General features: G+C 42.9%; 1 protein-coding gene across 2 annotated transcripts in view; it reads right to left on the reverse strand.

Annotated features, from left to right (window-relative positions):
- Positions 1–22,128, reverse strand: part of MPG (N-methylpurine DNA glycosylase) — a 49,980-nt gene that overhangs the window by 23,257 nt on the left and 4,595 nt on the right. Inside the window, exons 2-4 of one of the 2 annotated variants that reach the window (XM_039492701.1) lie at positions 11,912–11,987; positions 11,147–11,380; positions 7,605–7,809 (exon numbers count right to left, since the gene is read on the reverse strand). In XM_039492701.1, the coding sequence (XP_039348635.1) occupies positions 7,605–7,809; positions 11,147–11,380; positions 11,912–11,987 (515 nt within the window). The remainder of the gene's footprint in view (positions 1–7,604; positions 7,810–11,146; positions 11,381–11,911; positions 11,988–22,128) is intronic. The other variant, XM_039492700.1, reaches the window with a different exon arrangement.

A 22,128-nucleotide genomic window follows, 5' to 3' on the forward strand; every position in this document is an offset into this window, starting at 1 on the left:
TGGGCTCTCACCCCAGCCAGGGGAGGAATCCGCACTAATTAGTAACACAGAATGATGCAGCTGAAGATCCACTTAGATAGTCTCCAAGCAGATAATACCTGTCCTTGCAACCACTCTGCTATAGCAACGATTAACCCTGGGGATTTTCTATCCATTTTGTCCTTTGCAGGTAGAATGCCAGAGCTCATCTGACATCCAGAGAGTGAAGTCTCCTTTCCTCACTGGAAACAGGAGGTTTTGGGAAGATGATTGATTTATGTATAACTCAGAAATTATTTTTGGGATGAATTGCAGGTGAAGGGAAACCTCCTTATGAAAAATAGTGTAAGACAGATCAGCCATGAGTGTTCTCGATTCACTCTCCTACTGGCATAACCATTCAGAATTTTGATTTGCAAATAAAAATGTTTAATTGCCAAAGGTCAAGAATGGGTCTCCATCTTTTGTTTTTATTGGGGACTAGGAAGCCTGGGCAATAAAAGTTTCCCATGGTGTTGAGGTGGCATTTGTTCTATGGCCCCTCATTAGAGGAGAGAATCTGCCTCCTGATAGAAAATCTACTTGAAAAGTCCAAGATCTTCAATAATTGGCAGTGGTCCCTGAAGAGGAGCCAAGAGCTCTCTAGAGTCTCTGCAGCAGATGATTTCTAGTACCCACTTGTCTGGTGTAATTGCCCTCCAGTTGTGTATGAAGACTGAGGTAGCCACCAAAGACTGGGGAGGACAGTAGTGGATGACACCAATAGGTGTTGGCAGTGCCTACTCATCCCATCAAAAAAAACCAACACCACTTAGATGATGGATGGGTTGAGTAGTTGCAGTTCTGGTAGAATCTGGTAGTATCTAGGCCTCTGCACCCTCTGGCTTTTGTGTGGTGGGTCGAATGAGTGCTGGTGCAGAATGGTTGAGGAGGCAGTCTTGGCTTGTATATCTGTTTATGAGGTTTTCTGTTCAGGACTGGGATGTAAATGTGCAGGGAGTGGAGGGTTGTTCTAGAGTCTTTCAAGGAGCATTGAGACGTGTCAGTTTTCTTGTTAAATAGATTAGATTAATCGAAAGGCATGTCCTCTGTGGTGTTCTGAACCTTCCTGGGCAGGGCTGTCCTTAGGCATATGCAGCATACACCGCTGCGTAGGGCACCCAAAAATTTGGGGAACCACTGGGACAGCAAGTAAGAGCGAGTCGGCTCCCGCACACCCAGCGCATGCTGCAGTCTCTTTAGGCAGGGGCTGTATTCATAGAGCCAAATGTGCCAGCGCTGGGCATTCTGCATGAAGGACAGGGTACGAGAGTCTCTGCGGGGAACTGTGACTCTCCACCGCCATCAGGGGGGCCAGGTGGCTTGGTATCCTTTGCTGCCTCATCCCTCCCCCACCACCCCGGGCTGCGAGCCCAGGATGCTGCAGCATCTGCTGTGTACAAAGCTCAGTGTGTGTCAGCAATGGTGGGGGGGTTATTCTGGGGCTCCGCAGGCGGGGTGGTGGCTGTGCCCCAAGTCGGGCATAAGGGCACCAGTTTAGTACTGCGTAGGGCCCCATAAATCCAAAGGACGGCTTTAGACAAGGATTTCAGCCTGTTAAAGGTAAACGTAGGCTCTAAGGACCGTGTTATACCTCTTGTTTTACATATAACCATTTCTGTTTCCATTATCCTTTCTCAGTATCTCTTAAATCTTTATCTCTGACAATAAACTTACAATTGTTTCACTATAAATAATCTCTGTGCTATGGTGTCCTACAGACCCGGAGCCTGAGCTGTACCAATGAAGCTGTGTGCATATACTGTTCCTTTGGGAATAGCAAATCTGGTAATTATTGACAGCATCCAGTGACAGGGGCTGAACACTACAGGGGGATGCTCAGAGGAGCTCAGGGACTGGGGTACATCCAGTGTTAACTTGCAAGGCAAATCCGGGGCTGGTAGAGCCCTGAGGAATTTGTTTGGGTGACTAACAGACTAGGGGGTGTCAGGGACCTGACACAGTGTTTAGCACAAACAAGTCTCTCTCTCACGGAGCCAAGGGGGGAGGTAACAGTGACTCACACCTCTGGACACCCCAAGAAAGAATCACAACTATTTCTGCACCAATGCCGGATGTCTGCCACAGCACAATGACATCAGTGTGGTTTCAAGGGGACAGATTTCCTAAATGTAAACAGGTCCTTGGAAGCTACTACGGGGGCAAAGCAATCTGTATCAACAGACTCTGCTTAGCTGTTCTTTACATGTCTTGACATGTATCTGTATAAATGCTTCACCAACCTACCTGACGCTCTCAGCTCCAATACAAGACTCAGCTGCACAATGGAAGAGCAGCCCACAAGGGGCAACTCTCCTGTAGGGCTACTGAGGAGGACAAGTTTTTATCTTAAAACAAAAACAATCCAGTGAATATATGAACAGACCACACACAGAGATCAGCCCTTCTAATAAGCCTGAACACAGGTATCTGAGGAAAAGCTGCCGACAGAGCCAATTTCTATCATGTCAAGGGACTCAGTTTAAGCACAAAAGATGGTGGTTGTTTTTTTAACAGGAGATTATTATTTACAATATTTCAAGATGTATAAATCCCATCCCGTCTGAGGAAGCTATCTGCCTTTTATTATCTGGACAGATTCGACAGAGACATCTTAATGAAATTCACATGTGCTGGTTCAACACAGTCCAGACTCCTCCATTCAGGAACACAAGATTCCTCCTGGAACAGCCACAGGAGATATACTAGTTCTTCCCTATGGTTTTAACCTGACACTGATTGGCTAGGCTCCAAAGAGTGACATTTGGAGATTCATAGTCACTTGTACTACAAACATTTGCTTCCTGCTTAGGAAAATGCCAAGTGATTTATTTATTTATTTATTTTAAAAAAATACCTCCTTTGCACAGATGCAAAACCATTAAAAAATATCATCTGAAAATTCCAAAATAAAATAAATAGTTCCTCTAAGAATAGCCTATTGCAATATTAGGATGTCTTTAGTAACCCATAACTTTATTCCAAGCAAACTGCACCGGAAGTGAGACAAAGTAGGACTGAAAGAAAGTCATTCTGCACGTCCGTGAATAAGACAGTGGCAGCTTGGAAGGATATTTTCAGATAAGTTTCAATACAACTTGAAGTCCTTCACATCAACTGCAGTCCCAGTTCTCCTGATGAGGGCTTCCTAATATTATCACCACAGTGCAGGAAGTTTACTTCAGTCAATCTGTAGTGATTCTTCCCAAATAAGCAGCTTTCAGATGCCTTATTAATTTTTGTGTGCATAAATTGTTTAGAAGTCTGAGAGTTTAATTATCTTTAAAAACAACAATGAAACAAGTTTGAAGTTCTTCAAAAATAACAGAGAGTTTTCTTTTAAGGTAAATCAAGGCACAGACTCTGAAATTTCACAGTCATTTTCCAACAGCGGTAACCCCTCATGATTTGGGCAGGAGACACCAAATTTTCCCATCATTCCACCAGATACGAGGACTTGTTATAGCCCATACGGCTAGCTTGCCTTTATTATATTCACTGCCTTACCTTCATTATATTCTGCCTATATTCAACAGTAAATATAAGGAACCTACAGGCCTGTATCCTGTAAGACATTGGCTTCAGCAGTTAGCATAAGACTTGAGGCCTAGGAACTTTGGCACAGATCAATGATCTAATGGTCAACCCTAAGTTTTGGGGAACTGGAAATAAGAGTGAGAGAGGGAATTTTGTCCATAATGACATCAGCCAACCACAGGAATATGAGCTAACACCAGCTTTTGGATAGAATGTCCACAAATATCTGACCACAAGAGTGCCATGGCAACGGATTGACCTACATGATAATAAGTTGAGATCATTAATATGCTAACCTATAGGAGAATGACACACCAACTTTGGTAGGTGAGGAAATACAAATAAGGAAGAGGGGAGAAACCCCAACGCATTAGACATAGTGGTGTTAGTGTAACATATTATAAAAGCTGTATCCCAGCCTGTATGCGGGAGGAGAGAGAGAGAGATGTAGCCCTTGGGAGGTGTCAGAATAATGGCCACTAGTGATGATGAGGAAGGTGATGGCTAACATTTCAGGTTGTTCTGCAAGGGATGATGTGAATATATGGATATTCAATGTACATTCTGTATTCCTTCTATCTACCTTACTGAGTTAGAGTGTTTGTGACTGTGCTAAATGTATTAATAAGTTATTGTAAATGTAGAAGAGTTCTGCCTGCCTGCCTAGCCAGTGGGATGGTTTGAAGTTAACGGCTAAAACAACATAACTAAATGGGTTTTAGTTACCTGCGCGTTATCGAACCGTTCTACGGTGGCAGAGCGGAAATTGAGTGACAAGAGGCTGCTAAAAATGTCAGGTGCTAGGCCAACATGGAAAAGGACAACCCTCACTGTGTGTACTTACAATTGTAGGTTGCTGGCGAGGGAAGAAACGTTAAGCCATCTGATAGAGGAGAAGAAAAGGATAAGATGCGATATCCTTGGTGTCAGCGAAACCCGACGAAAGAAGGAGTTGGAAGTCACCTGGAAGGATGGAAGCGCTGTGAGGCTCGGAAAGGGAGATGGATCTAGAAATGTTGGAGGAGTCAGATTTATCATCAGTAAGGATTGGTCTTTGAAAGTCATATCATGCCAGCTAATATCATCACGTATTGCTGTGTTGCATCTTCAGATGGAGTCAAAAGCTACACTCAAGGTCATCCAGGCCCACGCTCCCACAAATGCAAGTGAGGACAAAGAAGTGGAAGAATTCTACCGAGAGCTCGAAAGAGCCCTTGCGCAAAAGTCCACTTACACTGTCACAATGGGAGATTTTAACACCAAGGTCAGGTGAGGGAAAGCTGGTGAAAAGTTCATAGGAAGATACGGCAGTGGCGAAAGGAATGAAAGAGGCGAAAGGCTGGTAGCAATGGCAGAAACGAAAGAACTGTACATGGCAAACACCTGGTACAAAAAGAAGACCACAAGAAGGTGGACGTGGATCGCGCCAAATGCGAAGAGCAAGAATGAAATCAACTATATTTTAGTCAATAAAAGGCGCATCGTTCAAGACGTCTCTGTGGTGCAGCCTTTCAACACTGACAGTGACCATAACCTGCTTAGAGCGAAGTTGATTTTTGACGAAGCAGTGGAAAAGAAGGCGTTACAGATGGCAAATAGGAACAGCAGCCAAAGACATTTGATGAAGCAAAGCTAAAGAAAGCGATTTCTGGGTTTGACTGGAGCCAGACAGAAAAGTGTGATGAGGACTATAGCATTTTTGCTGACAAGCTGAGACATTGCATAAAAGCAGCTGAAAAGCATTGAAGAACAAGGACGGAGAGACAGTAAAATCGACAGAGCAGGGATGGAGAAGGTCTGCAAGGACTTCTATACAGAACTGTTCAAATCAAGAATCAACATCCCTCTCCCAATGCTCCAAGAGTCAGAAGAACGCATCCCCCCCAATAATCATCAGTGAAGTCCGAAGCGTACTACACCAGATGAAGAAGGGAAAAGCTCCAGGCAAAGATGGAATAACGTCAGAAATGATTTCTGCAAGAGGCGAAAAACTTTGGAAGGCCCTCGCTTTAAGATTCAGTTGATATCTTGAAGAAGGAAAAATACCATCAAGCTGGAAGGAGTCGAATACCATCTTGTTGCACAAGAAGGGCGATCAAGAAAATCTTAAGAACTACCGCCCTATATGCCTGCTCTCTCACATCTACAAGCTCTTTACAAAGGTGATAATGAACCAATTCTTGCAGAGCCTGGATGAACAACAGCCGAGAGAGCAGGCAGGGTTTCGAAGAAATTTCAGCACAATCGACCATATATTTACCCTTAGCCAGCTCCTAGAAAGAGCAAGGGAATACAAACTCCCACTGTGCATTGCTTTCGTCGACTATGAAAAGGCCTTCGATAGCATCGAGTTCAACGCAATATTAAAAGGTGCTCACAGAGCAAGGCATTAACACGCAGTACATCAGTTTGTTGAAGGAAGCGAATACTGGATGTACAACAGACATTACTCTCCTCGAAAATCCCCTCCGCATCCCAATTGAGAAAGGCGTAAAGCAAGGAGATACAATTTCACCGCTTGCCTCGAAATGGTTATGAACAAGATCAATTGGAGGAGTGGTGTCAACGTAAACGGAGAATGATTATCTCATCTCAGATTCGCGGACAACATTGTACTAATTGCCGAAAGCACCAACCAACTGCAGAACATGCTACAAAGACTCGACAAGAAAAGCAGTCAGGTCGGCCTGAAAATGAACCGCTGCAAAACTAAATACATGCGATCAGACGTCTTACAAAAAGGCTGAATAACGGTAACAGGAGAAGAAATGGAAGAAGTGGAACAGTACATATATTTGAGCCAATAAGTTAATATGCACCAAGATCTGAACAGAGAACTCTCGCGAAGGAGTCGAGCAGGATGGTGTGCGTTTAATTCCATCAAGGATGTCCTCAAAGGAAAAATCGACAAGACCACACATACAAATATCTTCAATTCAACAGTGCTGCCGGGCATGCTGTATGGCAGTGAAACGTGGACACTGACAAAGGGAGAAGAGCAGTGGCTGTTGGTAGCTGAAAGGGCAATGGAACAAGCTATGTTGGGAATTTCCCTTATGGATTGCATCCCAAATGAAATGATCAGAGAACGCAGCAGTGTGAAAGATATTGATCTGGAAAGCAGATATAACAAGATGCGATGGGCAGGCCACACAGCACGGCTCACGGACAATAGGTGGACCGCAATCATTCCCAAGAAGATGGGAAGATGACACTGTTAAACGTCTCAGACCAACATGGAGAAGAAAGGCAAGAATGCGAGAAGAATGGCGGATGTGTTGTGATCAGCGCAGTCTTAACGACAGCTGAAGACCGATCGATCCACATGATCCAGGTCACAGAAGAGTTACTATAATGTGAGTGTTGCAACTGTGCACATCGTGGTTCCCAAATATACAGTAATTTTAATAATACGGAGCCTGATCTTGGGACAAGAACCTGTCAACCCTCAAAGTAATAACTGAGAATTCTTAATTAATCAATATAATTAATACATAATCTATAGATCAGGCTACATTGTGTCCTCGAAAGAGTGTAAACAAATTTACCAAGAACCACCATTGGTGCTGTCTAGCACAAAGGTTGCACAAATGAGGCAGCATCTCAGGATATCAACATTGAGAATTTTCTAAAATTCATCTTAAGAAAAGTTTGGCAAATACAGATTCTACCTTAGAGACTCAAATCTTATTATACGTATTCCAGTACTGCCTAGAGGCCTCATCTGAGATCGGGTCCCCATTGTGCTAAATCCTGTACATGCACGTGGTCAGAGACAGGCCCTGCCTGCAACATGTGCGTAATACTCACTAGTTGTCAATGGCAATATTAAATTTAAAGAGGGCCAAGTCTTCCGGGGTTGTTTTTAGCTATAGGTCCACGGGCAGAAGCACCAAGTCACGAGGGGAGGCAAAGGTGGTGGTAGCAACTGTCTTTGCAGACTAAGAATCTGTACAAAGCTCATAAATGACTGAGACATGGCAAGTATGAATATCTGCACTATGGAAGCACCTCATGCCATAATCATTATAACTCGAGTCCCCACTTACCCTGGCTGGAAACATTCATGCAGAAATAAATCCCATAGATCTGGTACACATACAGAGTTCCAGGTTTCATGAACATTGCTGCATTTCTTGCAGTTTGCTTCCCTCCCTTTGAATGGGAAGCTGCATCTTCCCCACCCAGATATGCCTCCGTTTCCACAATCCTTCCCCGGAGTTCTCTGCCATCAGGAAGTTTATGAACTAAAATCTGAAAGACAGGTCAAAAGTGTGTGTTAGTGAGTCCCAGGGTAAGGAACCCTTTAGTTAGATCAACGTAGCTACATCAGTCAGTAGTGTGAAGAAAACTCAACCCCCGACCCATGCAACTATGCCGACTTAACCCTCAGTGTAGGCACAGCTAGGTCGACAGAAGCTAACAGTGTTCCTACAACAAGTGAAAAACCTCTTCCATTGGTGTAGGCTGCACTTACACTACAAGGCTCTGCTGGCACAGCTACGCCAACATAACTATGCCAGAATAGTCCCTGGAGTATAGACACAACCTTGATCACGGGAAAAAGCATGAGAAGTACAGAAATGTAAAGAGTCATGGATTATCACACAACATAATGGATCCGGTGCCACACCTCAGACCAAGGATCCAGACACTTACCTATCAAAATGCTGGAGGGAACAAAAGTTCCATTTTCTCAATGTGACTGTATCATGCAGTACAAATTTATGGTGTTACATAGGCATAAAATAAGGTCATTTTTTCCAGCCTGCCCATTTGTTTTTTGTTCCATCCAACATGTTTATTGGCTGAAGCAAAGAGTGCCACCTGTTAAGTCACTGACACTGACTCTAAATCACAAGTTTAGCACATCATTACATGCGTATTATTTAATTCAGAGGAAAATATGACAACAAATATGATGAAATAACTTCCTCATTGGACACAGTCTTACCAAGACTAGTACCAAGTCCTGGTCCCCAGCTGGGCACGTAATCATAATCAGGGTATTAATAATACTTTTGTAGTTTCCACACTACATAAAATGCAGCTGAGAGACTCTGGGCAACATCCTGACAAAACTTTGCTATTGAAACAGGCTCCCTCCTGCTGGCACTTAGGTAAATAATTAAATGTAGGTGGAGAAATAGAGAATGGTGAAAATAATTTTAAAACGAGAGAAAGAGAGAAACAAAACATAAGCAAAATCCATACACACGGTTTTTTGTGGTTTGACCGAATGTTGTTTCCAGACATCTTGTTTTATTTAATGTGTTTATGAAATACTTCAATTTAGCCTCGTTTGGGCACAAACTCTCTGTTTAATTATACTACATTCTGCACTCCCATATTTAAAAACAAGTGATTTTGGAATGACCCTCACAAAGCAGAGAGCTTAATTCCTGCCAGATGCTTGCACTGGATTGCTACAGCAATTGTTGGCCTGATCCAGTAATGGATTTGCCAGAAGTCTGCATCAAACACTAAAAACAAATTCTAAAATGCGACAGTTATAACAACTCTCGAGTTCTCAACAGTATCAGAGAAATTATTGAGTTTACCATTTTCAATCATGAAATATGCAAAGAGACGTCAGAAGCATACTAATTTTTTGGCCAGTCTGAAGTCATGATCTGTGAATAATGACAGTCAGCTTTTATGCTCCAAAAGCATCAGACCCACATGGCTGACTTTCTCTTTTTAACAGAAGAAATGCTGAGGATCGAATTGTGGTTTTAAGATTCACACAGCCATTTCCTTGATTTCTCAGCTACCCCAAATGTGCACAAAGGAAGCCACTCAAGACACACATCCCTCTTCCACTGATGATTAGTAAACTCCGTCTGTATTTTGTCCTCCATTATGGCAAAAACAATTCACTGAAGTAGAATAAAGACAAGGGTTTCTCCTAGTGGAAAAATAGGCAAATACCCTTAACTATCCTCATTCACTAGTACATATGCAAAATATCCTACAATGTTCTAGTCTGTTTAGGTTTCTGTGTCCTGTTGACGGTGTGTACTAATATGACCAAATGCATTTTAAAAGTTAAGGAGTTACTGTCAGGCCAAGTATGACCCAAAATTTAGGTTTGGTAAGACTAAAATCCAAAACTTTTACCAAATCTAAGACTAACAGAAACACTTCCATGACAACTTTTAAAAACAAAATTCCAAGAGGGATAGCAGGCATAACACAGGACGATACAGAGTTGGAACACACAAGTTTGAGACCTTTGGAGTGCTTCAAGAGTGTGTGGGTGCGGTTTTACAGATTTAAGGGCTAATTCCTGGCTAAAGTACACAACTCATTTAACTGAACTATGTAATCAGGATTTCTTGTCCCTGGGGGTGGGGGAGAGGTGGAGGCTGTAAAGATACTATGCAGCTGCTATCACAGCCTCAGGGCTCCTGTGGCTCCCCGCCTATGGGTAGGCAGAGAATGTCTGATGGATGTGCACAGTCAAAGATCCAACAGTCCCACCTCTGTGACACCCACAGCCTGCCCTGCAAAACACATTGTGTTCTAGTGCAAAGGGATCCCCGATGGAACACGGTTAAGTAGTGTACAAGGAAGGGTGAAATCATGCACCTTGCCTTTTCTGTAGGATTGACCCATGCTGATTCAGCTGCAGTCAAGACCCTTCACATCTGCAAAGAAAGAGGCAATATTTGCCTCCTAAGAGAATAGAGCTTGGTGTATATTAAGTGAGAGGCTGTTCCAAGCATACAAGGCAGCAGAAAAGAAGGCACAAAGTCTAGAGTGGTAGATTGGGTTTTCAGACAGAAGTAACTATTCCGACATATTATAGCACAATAATAATCCATAGCCCTTATAAACTGCTATTCATCCATAGATCTCACAGTGCTTTACAACGGAGGTCAGAAGCACTATCCCCGTTTCACAAATACAGAAACTGAGACACAGGAAGGGAAATCATAGATTATTAGGGTTGGAAGGGACCTCAGGAGGTCATCTAGTTCAACCCCTGCTCAAAGCAGGACCAATCCCCAGACAGATTTTTATCCCAGTTCCCTAAATGGCCCCATCAAGGATGGAACTCACAACCCTGGGTTTAGCAGGCCAATGCTCAAACCACTGAGCTATCCCAAATAACTGACCCAAGATCACCTAGCAAGGTAGAGCAGGGCATAGAACTCAGGTTTCCTGAGTCCCAGTCCAGTGCCCTATCCACTAGGCCACCCAGCCAAAGACAATACAAAGCCAACATACAGGAATACCTGTTACAAGAATAATGGCCCTGGATCAGTCACCAATCCCATTTCAGTGAGTAAACTGGGTTAAAAAAAAAAAAGTTTCAAGATAAGCTTAATGCAAAATGGAATAGAAAACTGATCTGACAAGAGACTGGTTCTGCTCATGCAACCAAAATGGGCCCAACCCTGTTCCCGAAAGTCCCAATGATTTCACCAAGAACAAGAGTGAGTCCATATTTCCTGTAACAGCAGAGAGCTTTGGAATTAAAACTCAGTAAAAGGATGCAATTATGGTCCAACAACTTATGCTGTTGGTGTGTGCTATACCACAAAGTAAACCTGTTGGCATGGATATGAGTCCTTGCGTCAATTACCTGTCCTAGAAATGATTTAGCCAGGCTGATGCAGGGTTGGTTGAAAAAGTCTGTCCCTAGCCGGGAAGATGTCCTCTTCTCTTCACTGAAGTATTTGCTGCTTACTGGAGAGGAATTCCCATCAAGAACAACTGTCAGGCTCCCAGAGGTGTCAGCTGGAGAGAAGCTAGGTTTACTTTGGACAGCATTTAATGGAGTTAACCGCTTTCTTTTTCTTGGCATCATTCTGGAAAACTGTCATTTAAAAAAAAATGAAATAAGCTCTTTGTATGTATTTACAGGATCTAATTTCCATGATGATGAGCTTTTACATAGATCCTTTTATCCAAATGATTACAAAAGCTCTAATTTACTGGACAAACTAGACACAGTCTACAACCAGGTTACACACTTATAGGCAGCTAAGTCAGGCAATGCAAAGTTGGCCTCTGCTCTGACAAGGGTTTGTAAAAAAGCAGCACAGGGCTCCACAGTTTTTATCTTTTAAGGAATCTAGATCAAATCAAATCTGCTAAATTTACAAGTAAAAATAAATTTCTAATTGCCAGCCCTAAAAGCAACCTGTAACAAAGATTATGCAATTCTGTTAAGTGATACTCAAGCCAAAGAAGACTAAGCGCCATTTCAACACCTGTGCTGGTTCAGTAGGACTCACAGCAGCAAAGAGAAACAAACAGTTCAGACAGCAAAGTGAGCAGAAAAGGCTCTGAACATACACAGAGCACAGATTTATGTACACTTCACCAATCTCTGAAATGCAGCCACCTGTAGATGAATGCTTGCCATGTTCCAACCAACACTGCTCAACAGGAAGTGAAGAAGAATCTTGTGCCAACTGAAACTGCAGAAGAAAGAATTACATAATAAGAATGGTAATTGCCTACACTGATCTGTGGCAAGAACACCTATATACTTCTAAAAATGCCATGGATGCTAAAAGCCATTTGTACCCAACATTTTGTGTCTCTCTTGTCCAATGGCCCCTCCAGCAGCACAGTGCCCCTAGGACCAGCTCAGTACTGACTCAGATAAAATAGTGCCACCTACTGAATCACCAACACTATTTCCTGTAGCACCACTTTCTGCTCCAGAAGGATCCATTAAAGTACATGTTAGGGTGCATAGCAGGAAATCGCCCAAACAGCACAGGGACAGCCAGTTTGATTAGTTTTTTTTCTAAATACCTAAGTTGAGGAGTAAAACAATCCTTTACATGCAATTATCCAATGATGCTAGAGACTTAAGTGGAAAGGCCAGCTGCATGCTAAACTCTAAATCACAGCTTTCATTTATACTTGTGGGAATCTTTAAAAATCCCACTTGAGGTCACCGCATTAGTCTCACATGCATGGCACACCTGCAAATGAGTGTCCCCATTCAAACGCACAGGGCGGCGGGTATGTGAGGAAGAACACTTCTGGACGTCACATTGACCTCTAAAGTTCAATCAAGGGAATGACTCTCATTCAAAACGTGCTGGAGTTACTGCCCTGAAAGGTTAACTGGAACTTCTAGTTCACCAGCCATACATAAAGACATGCTGAAAATATGACCAATCTGCATGGTGCATTAACTCATTTGGCAACCGCTGCTCTTGTGGAATGCAAGATCAGAAAGAGGCTCGGAGTCAGCATCTATTGTCTTTCAAATTAAAGTAATTCATAAAAATTGCAATGTGTGTCATGTAAACATTTCAGTACACTGTTACCACAGTTTTAGCACCTTTGGGGAGTGTCTCTCTGCTCTTCTCCTAGAAATCTATGGGCTAATCCAGCAAGGCACTCAGCATCCTCAACTCTCACGGACACAAATGGCAGCCAAGGATGCTAGAATACTCAATGGCCAGGAAAGAACACTATGGCAAACTTGTCTTATGTGAATTGCTTGTTATAAACAAGTATTTGATGGTGCCTGTGTACTGCATCTATAAAGAAAAGGGATTAATGGAATGTTGATCCTGTTTAAGAGGCCTTGGGGGGAAAAAAAACCCCACTCCTTCCCTTTATCTTCCTGCTTGTTAGTGCCTATGTACTGCGGGGAAACATGCATTGAACACAGACTAGAATACGTGTCAGGTCACTCCAAGTCCATCAGTTACCAAGCAATTGTTTGGCAAGTAAAGGACACCATCTTCTCTAATGTGAGTGAAAATGAGAATTAGCAAATGATAATTAAACAGTGTTTCGATGTGTTTCTAACACAGATTTTACTGCAAGAAGTCAAGTTAATTACAAATTGTTGAAGATGCTGAAAAGAGTTCAGTTACGAAATTGCAGAGTCCGGGCTGGGAGAAGAGCGAACATAAAGAATCAAGGGGTAAATGACAGCACACTGACCCCAGAGAGTGTGCTGGGGTCTCTCTTCACAGGGGCTGCTGTGCTATCCATAGGAAGATATTTAGCATGCTTTCAGCTGTAATGACAGACAGGTCAATAGCACATATATAAAAGGTTTTGATGCTGCTCAGCACTTGACATGCTCCGTGCAGCCCAAGTTCTGAACACACACTGATGCTGCTCTGGCACACCCAGCCTTCTCTAGTTATTCTAACCAGAGTGCATTCACAGGCGGCTCCTGCCAGAGTATTTATAAAGGAGGAGAAGGCATGAAGGTCTTCGCCGACTACAGAGCCAGAAGATTCCTTTCAGCCACTTCACGTGGTAGTGGCTCACCAGTGCAGATTGCAGCAGCTACAGCAGGCTTCTTGCCCACTCCTGTATGTGCCTTTAGTAGAGACCAAACATGAAATGGTTAAAAGCATGCTGCTGCTCTTGCTGTTTCTGGGGAAGCAGACGGCTCCAAGGGGAGGTGCCAACTGCCCAGGCTTCTGATAACCAGGAGAAACACATAGCAAATTGCTTGCCAGATACGAAGGTTGCAGATCTCTCAAGACAGATAGACAGATTTATGTGCAGTGCTGGTAAGAGATTCAGAAGATACTGAATTACTCAAGACAGTTAAATCCAAAACAGACTGTGAAGAGTTACAAGGGATCTCACAAAACTGAATGACTGGACAATTAAATGGCAGGTGAAATTCAATGTTGATAAATGCAAAGTAATGCACATGGGAAAACATAATCCCAACTATACATACAAAATGATGGGGACTAAATTAGCTGTCACCACTCAAGAAAGACCTTGGAGTCACTGTGTATAGTGCTCTGAAAACAGCTACTCAATGTGAAGCAGCAGTCAAAAAAAGCTAACCAAATGCTAGGAACCATTAGGAAATGGACAGATAAGACAGAAAACATCACAATATCAATATGTAAATCCACCCCTTGAATATGGCATGCAGTTCTGGACACCCTGTCTCTGCAGAAATATATTAGAATTGGAACAGGCACAGAGAAGGGCAATAAAAATGATCAGGGATATGGAAGAGCTGTTATACAAGGAGAGATTAAAAAGACAGTGAATTTTCAGCTTAGAAAAGAGATGACTAAGGGGCGGTATGATAGAGGTATATAAAATCACAACGATGTGGAGAAAGTGAATTGGGAAGTGTTATTTACCCCTTCACATAACATAAGAACCAGGGGTCATCCAATGAAATTATCAGGCAGCAGGTTTAAAACAAACAAAAGGAAGTATTTCACTCAACATACAGTCAGCCTGTGGAACTCATTGCCAAAGGATGCTATGAAGGCCAAAAATAAAACTGGGTTCAAAAAGGAATTGGATAAGTTCATGGAGGATAGGTCCACCAATCGCTATTAGCCCAGATGGCCAGGGACCCAACCCCATTCCCCAGATGTCCCTAAGCCTCTGACTGAGAGAAGCTGGGACTGGATAACAAGGGATGGATCACTCGGTAATTGCTCTGTTCAATCCTTTTGAACCACCTGGCAGTGGCTGCTGCTGGAAGATGGGATACTGGGCTAGAAGGACCATTGGTCTTACCCATAATGGCTCTCCTTATGTTCCTCTCCCATCATGGATTCAGCTGCTCAAGCAAAATCAATCACCCTCTTTCCCACCTAACATACAAAATCAGGCTCTCACCTATAGCCCAGGACTTGAGGGGTCAGGCAGTATCTCAGCTCCTCTATGCAACAGCTAGACCTGCCTCTCCCTCTCACAGCTCTCCAGAGACAGAGAGGAGGCTTCTGCTAACATTTCTTTGCCAGACAGGTCACAGCAGGGTGCCCTAGCACTATAGCAGAGGGAGACAAGTTGAGAGGTAAAGGTCCCCACAGTACGGTTACCATTAGGACTTTTGCCAATCCTACAGCAGCCAGAAGGTACAGAAAATTTAAAGCAACAATTCTAGCAAGTAGGCAGACAGAAATCTGGATGTGGCAGGGGGCTGGCTGGCTGAAACACGGGCTGAGTTGATCTCTAATGACATCTGGATAGGTCAGCACAGAGTACCAATCACTATGCTGGAATGTTGCATGAGGTAAAGGTAAATTCCCCTCCCTCTTCCTCTCCTGTCTCGACCAAACTCCACCCTGGGAAGGTGAAACAGACAGATGATTTATTCAAGCGGAGAGGCTCTTCTTGAGCGCTGCAGACAGAGGAAAGTAAGGCAGGTCTGTCTTTTACATGTGGCTCTCCAGAAGCAGATGCCAAGCCTGTCAGCTGTCAAGTCCCTCCCCTCAGATGAGCCATCTCCTGGACTTTTGGCATAGAGTGCAGTGTCCAGCCCCCACCGCACCCTACAGTGTGACATCCCAACCTTGTACAGCATTCCAGCATAGCAACTGGGACACTGTCTGCTCTGTCCTGTCATCAGAGATTATCCCAGTCCCTGCTCCCAAGAAGGGAGTGGAGGCAGAGACTAGCCAATTATAGCTATAATCTGTAAGTGAACTATTTAGTCTCTTTCTTTTTTTTTTTTTAAATAAAGACCTTGATTGTGGGTTTACTCCTACACTCCTACCAATACTTTAAAAGTCTGGCAAAATTAATGAAGGTTACACCCACCCTTAGTGACTGCTGGGGATGTTCGTTTCCTGTAAGAAAGAACTCCCGGTAGGTTCCCATCCATCTGGCTGCCACATGTGATGTAACAGCTGGCCAGACATCTTAGTTGTTTTGAAATAAAATATTTATCCCACTGTAAAGAACAGGCAAAGATTAAGGGGGAAGAGGAGAACTGATGAAAATTCACAGCTTCAAAATCTACACACAGGTTTGTTTGTTTTTTTACTGAAGCCATTCCAGGCTCTTTTCAACATTCAAACAAATGGCACAAACCTGAAATGCCAAAATTACATAGTAAATGTGAAAAATAAACAGAAGTTAAGACTAAAACTGACAACAAATGTCACCCGGCTCAACATCCGGACATTTTAATCAACTGAACTGATATCAATTATCATTTAGAAAGATGTCTAGGGAACGGAGAAAGGGAATGAGGGTCATGACTTCTAACCTAAAGGAAGGAAAAAACTGAGTTGAGGTGACAGCACAGATCCCCAAAACTACAGTACTTAGGAGGCTAGCAGAGCACAGACTCCCGTGGGCATGAGGAAAGCTTAAGTGTGTGAGGCACCACTGACATTCCAGCAAAAGAGAGTCCCTTCCATAGCAGAGTGGCCTAGTTTCCAGTGTTACACCAGTCTCTCCTTGTGAGAAGTCTCTATTTAATTTGCATCACATTTCTGATAGGCCTTGGACCAGGCTTCTTCCTTCCCCTCCCCATAGACAAAGTATAAACTATTTCTAGGAGATCTCATGCAGGTCACATTTCTCCGCAGCAGTTGTTTCTCCAGGCATTAGCTGTGTCATTACACCATCTACTCCAGAGACCGTATGGCATTCAATACCCTATCTATATAACTGAATTCCTAGCCAACCTATTTACATTTTTATGTACAAAAATAACTATGTTAAATGAAGGTTATTCAGGTTAATAAATCAACTTAAAAGTTAGGAAATAGCAGAATGTAAGTATCTGTGCAATCTTAATGTGCCCCATTGTGCATATGCATTCTTTATTTACATAATCACATACTGTTTTCCCCGCACTGGACAGCCTTACTCAATGCACAGGCTGGGTGGTGCTCAGGAAATGAGGAAACTGTATTTCTTTCTATCCTGAACATTTAATATAATATTTAATCACACCATCTATAGCTAATAATGTTAAGACCAATCAGAAGTGGTTTTTTTAAATATTAGAAACAAAAAGAAATACTAACAATATATGGGTCCATGATGCATGGAGATGGTGATTACATCATTAATGATGCAGACAAGACAAGAGTGTTCAATCAACATTTCTGTTCTTAATTTGGAAAGAAGCTGGATGATATATTGGTATCACATGATAGTGAAATCCTTTCTGTGCCAACAGTAACTAAGAAGGACATTAAACAGACTCAACAAAAGATAAATATTTTTAGAATGGCAAATCAGAATAATTGGCACCTGTTTTAAAAGAGTAGGCTGAGGACATCTCTGGAGCACTGATACTAATATTTAATAAATCTTGTACTACTTGGGAAGTTCCAAAGGACTGGAAGGAAGGAAAAGTTGTGCCAATATTTAAAAAGAGTAAATGGGATCATAAAGGTAATTACAGGCCAGACTGACACTGATCCTGGGTAAAATAATGGAATGGCTGATACAAGGCTCAATCAATAAAGAATAAAAGGATGGTAGAATTAATGCCTGAGGAGATGCTTTTTTACAGAAAATAGGTCCTGTCAAATAAGCTTGATTTTTAAAGTGTTGCTACAATACGCTTTGACTTCTGCAAGACTTTTACGTCATGATATGCTAATTAAAATAGTATAATTCAGAAATCAATATAGCACATATTAAATGGATTAGAAACTGAGATCTCAAAACGTCATTGCTAATAGAGACTCATCATCAAGCTGGGGGGTTCTAGTGGGGACTCAAGAGGATCAGCTTTCATTACAATGATAATGAATATAAAATCCAATGCTCTGATAAATGTTGCAGACGACACAAAAAATGTTGGGTTGTGGAGACCTGTCACCCCAGCAGAGCAATCTGGACTGCGTGGCAACTCTGTATTTTAATACAGCCAAATGCAAGATCATATATTTAGGAACGAAGAATGCAGGCCACACTTACAGAATGGGAAACTGTATCCTTGAATGCAGAGATTGTGAAAAGGACTTAGGGGCCACAATGGAAACTGGCTGAACATGTGCGCTCAGGGCAATGCTGCTGCCAAAACCAACCCTTGGATGTATAAGCAGGAGAATATTAGGTAGAAATAGGGAGATGTTGTTATCTCTGTATTTGACACTGGTGAGACCATTAATGGAATACTATGTCCAATCACATGTATTTGTAAAGAAATATGCTCTAGTTAGTTATTGGGCTTAATGAGGAATATACAGGATGAAATTCTCTAGCCTGTGTGACACAGGAGATCAGACTAGGTGATCATAATGGTCCATTCTGCCCTTAACATGTATGAATTTATAAGCCTTGCATTTCCTGTTTTTGCTGAAGACTCCTTGGAGGAGCCAATAACTCCAGTGGTAACTATGACAACGCTTAACAGAAGGAACAGGATTGTTCCTCTTTGTTACTGATTCTTTCCTCCAAAACTGTCAGGCAATTGAGTTAGCTAGGCATTAACAAATAAACAAAGCACCAAGAGTAGAAACAGACAGAATAAAAATCCCTCTCTTCACTCAGGTTCAACTTCCTTTGGTGCCAGTAATATAATTTCCCTACTAGTTCTTCAGTCATCCACATGATCTTCAAAGTAGACAATACCTGAATTTCTAATATAAATTCCAACTCCCTTAAGGTTTTTCCCCAGGACTTCTTTACATATTGTAAAGAATTAAACAAAAGAACAACCCTGTTATTACCTCTGCAGATTCCTTTAAAGCAGGGATGTCAGTACTCACAAGTTAGCAGCCCCCAGGCCAAGTGGACATTGTATTGGGAGGTTTCCCTAAGGAAGCAGCAAGTTATTCTGTCACTATGTCCTCTGATGCAGTAACACCTTGCTGGGGCATTGAGTTAAGGGGCACTGTGCTGACAGAGATTCCTTCTTTTAGATGAGACATAAAAGGGAGGCACGGATTACCTGTAGCCCAGTGATACCCATACATCAGTGGTTCAGAAGCCAAATTACCAATCAACATTACCCAAAATAGCCACAGCAGTGTGAATTCATTGTTTCATTCACTATAGTACTATTCATTTTTAAACAGCATGATGGGAAATATTTAGTTTATATATTATATATAATTCTCACAGCAAATAAGTTAATAATTGATGCAAGTTGACAATTGATTACCAACATAGTAAAAGCATCCTGATTGGTTAATAACTTAGGTTGGTTAACAAATCACACACTGTTTTAATATCATGTGCTGCAAAGATCTGCAGGAGACATTAAAGAGCCACTTGAAGCTTGTGAGCCACAGTTTGAGTATCATTGCTGTAGCCATTCAAGATCCTGAGGCACTATTTATTCTATTTACCAATGTTTATCTTGGTGTCTTCAGCATGATTAACAACCTTGGCACTAACCTGCCCCAAACCTGTGAAAATTTAAACACTGAAGTAGTCTCAGGGAATCAACGTCCAATGAGACTTAAGCATGTCAGTTTTTGCAGGACTGGGGACCAAACTCCTCAGGTGGTTTCAAATTAATACGGCATTAAGCTTTGCTTACAGTCTGTTTGTGCAAGGCTGCTGTTAGATGGTAGCTGCATTCCAGCTTGTACAGCACACACTTAGCTGAAGTGAAAAATGCAAGCAGAACTTTAAGTTCTTGCTAGTGCATCTGTACCCTCAACTGCTGGAAGATCAGCACTTTCCCAGGAACACAGATGTAACTTTCATGGCTGTCAACTAATCACAGTTAAACTCACGCAATTAACTTGAAAAAATTAATCACAATTAATCACAGTTTTAATTGCACTGTTAACAGAATATCAATTGAAATTATTAAATATTCTTGAACTCCACCAGAGAGGTCCTTTGGGGCCATCTGCCTGTCCCAAGTCAGGGTAAAGGAGGAGGGTTGGGCGTGGGGCTAGCAACTCCACCCTGTAAAAATCAGCTTGCTACAGAAACGCCAACAATGGAGTTAACAGAGACTTTTAGCCTGGAAAAAGAAGGGTCTTCAACTCGAAGATGCATGACGCTGGGTGGTGAAAGCCGCGAGGAAGCCACTAAGCCGATCACCCTTCTTGCAGCCAGGAGGATTACCATCGGCACATGGAACGTGAGGACCATGTACGAGTCAGGAAAGACGGCGCAGGTTGCAGCAGAGATGAGGAGCAACAACCTGACCCTACTAGGCATTAGCGAGACAAGATGGACGCAAGCTGGACAGAGACGACTGTTGACAGGAGAGCTGTTGCTGTATTCAGGACATGAAGAGAGCGATGCACCCCACACACAGGGAGTAGGCTTCATGTTGTCCAAGCAGGCACAGAGAGCACTGATTGGTTGGGAGGCACATGGTCCCAGGATCATCACAGCATCCTTCAGAACTAAAATGAAGAGGATTAAGATGAATGTTGTTCAGTGCTACACTCCAACCAATGACAGTGAAGAGGAGGACAAAGACTACTTTTACAACAGACTCCAGAAAATATTAGAGACTCTCCCAGACAAAGACATTACCATCCTTATGGAAGACTTTAATGCCAAAATTGGACCTGATAACACAGGATACGAACAAGTCATGGGGACCCATGCTCTGGGAGAGATGAGTGAGAATGGAGAGAGATTTGTGGATCTGTGTGCACTTAACAATCTGGTCATAGGAGGCAGCATCTTTCCTCACAAGCGGATCCACAAGAGTACCTGGGTATCGCCAGCAGGCATGACAGAAAACCAGATCGACCATGTCTGCATTAGCAAGAAGTTCAGAAGATTCTTGCAGGACGTTAGAGTTAGAAGAGGAGCAGACGTGGCGTCCGACCATCACTTAGTGGTGGCCAGATTGAAGCTGAAGCTGAAGAAGAACTGGATAGACGCCAGACAGAAGAGCGAAGTACAACGTCAACCTTCTGAAGGACCATAAGACCAAGGAAGATTTTGGACTGACGCTGAAGAATAAGTTTTCAGTACTACAGGATCGGTCTGAGGAAGAGGAAGACAGTGTACTCAACAGATGGCAGAAAGTGAGAGACACACTTAGGTCAGCATGCCAGGAAGTGCTTGGAATTAAGAAACACCAGCAGAAAGAGTGGATCACAGCAGAGTCCTTGACAAAGATAGAAGACAGAAAGAAGAAGAAGGCAGCAGTCAACAACAGCAGGACTAGAGCAGCAAAGGCCAAAGCTCAAAAGAGTATGCTGAAGCCCACAGAGCAGTGAAGAGGAATATTAGGAAGGACAAGAGAGATTATGTGGATGGACTGGCAGCAGAAGCAGAGCAGGCAGCATACAGCGGTAACATGAAACAGCTGTACGATACTACCAAGCGACTGTCTGGAAAGTTCAGCAAGCCAGAATGTCCCGTTAAAGACAAGCAGGGAAAGTCTATAACAGGAATAGAACTACAGATGAACAGATGGGCGGAGCACTTTGAGGAACTCCTGAACAGACCAGCACCACCAAATCCACCAGACATCGACCCAGCCAATGAGGACCTCCCAATCAATTGCGATAAACCAACCAGAGACGAGATCAGAAAAGCCATCACCATGATGAGGAACAGGAAGGCGGCTGGACCTGACGATATCCCAGCAGAGGCCCTGAAAGCAGACCTGGATGCCTCAGTGGAAATGCTGTACCCCCTCTTTGAGAAAATATGGGAAGAAGAAGTGATTCCGGCTGACTGGAAAGAGGGATATCTCATCAAAATCCCCAAGAACGGAGACCTCAGCAACTGTGCCAACTATAGAGGAATCACACTCCTGTCGGTGCCAGGAAGGTCTTCAACCGAGTCCTCTTAGAGAGAATGAAGGATGCCGTCGATCCACAGCTACGAGATGAACAGGCAGGTTTCCGGCAGAACAGATCATGCACGGACCAGATAGCAACGCTCCGCATCATAGTCGAGCAGTCTATGGAG

The sequence above is a fragment of the Mauremys reevesii genome, linkage group 10 (assembly GCF_016161935.1).
Source record: "Mauremys reevesii isolate NIE-2019 linkage group 10, ASM1616193v1, whole genome shotgun sequence".
Lineage (NCBI taxonomy): Eukaryota > Metazoa > Chordata > Testudines > Geoemydidae > Mauremys > Mauremys reevesii.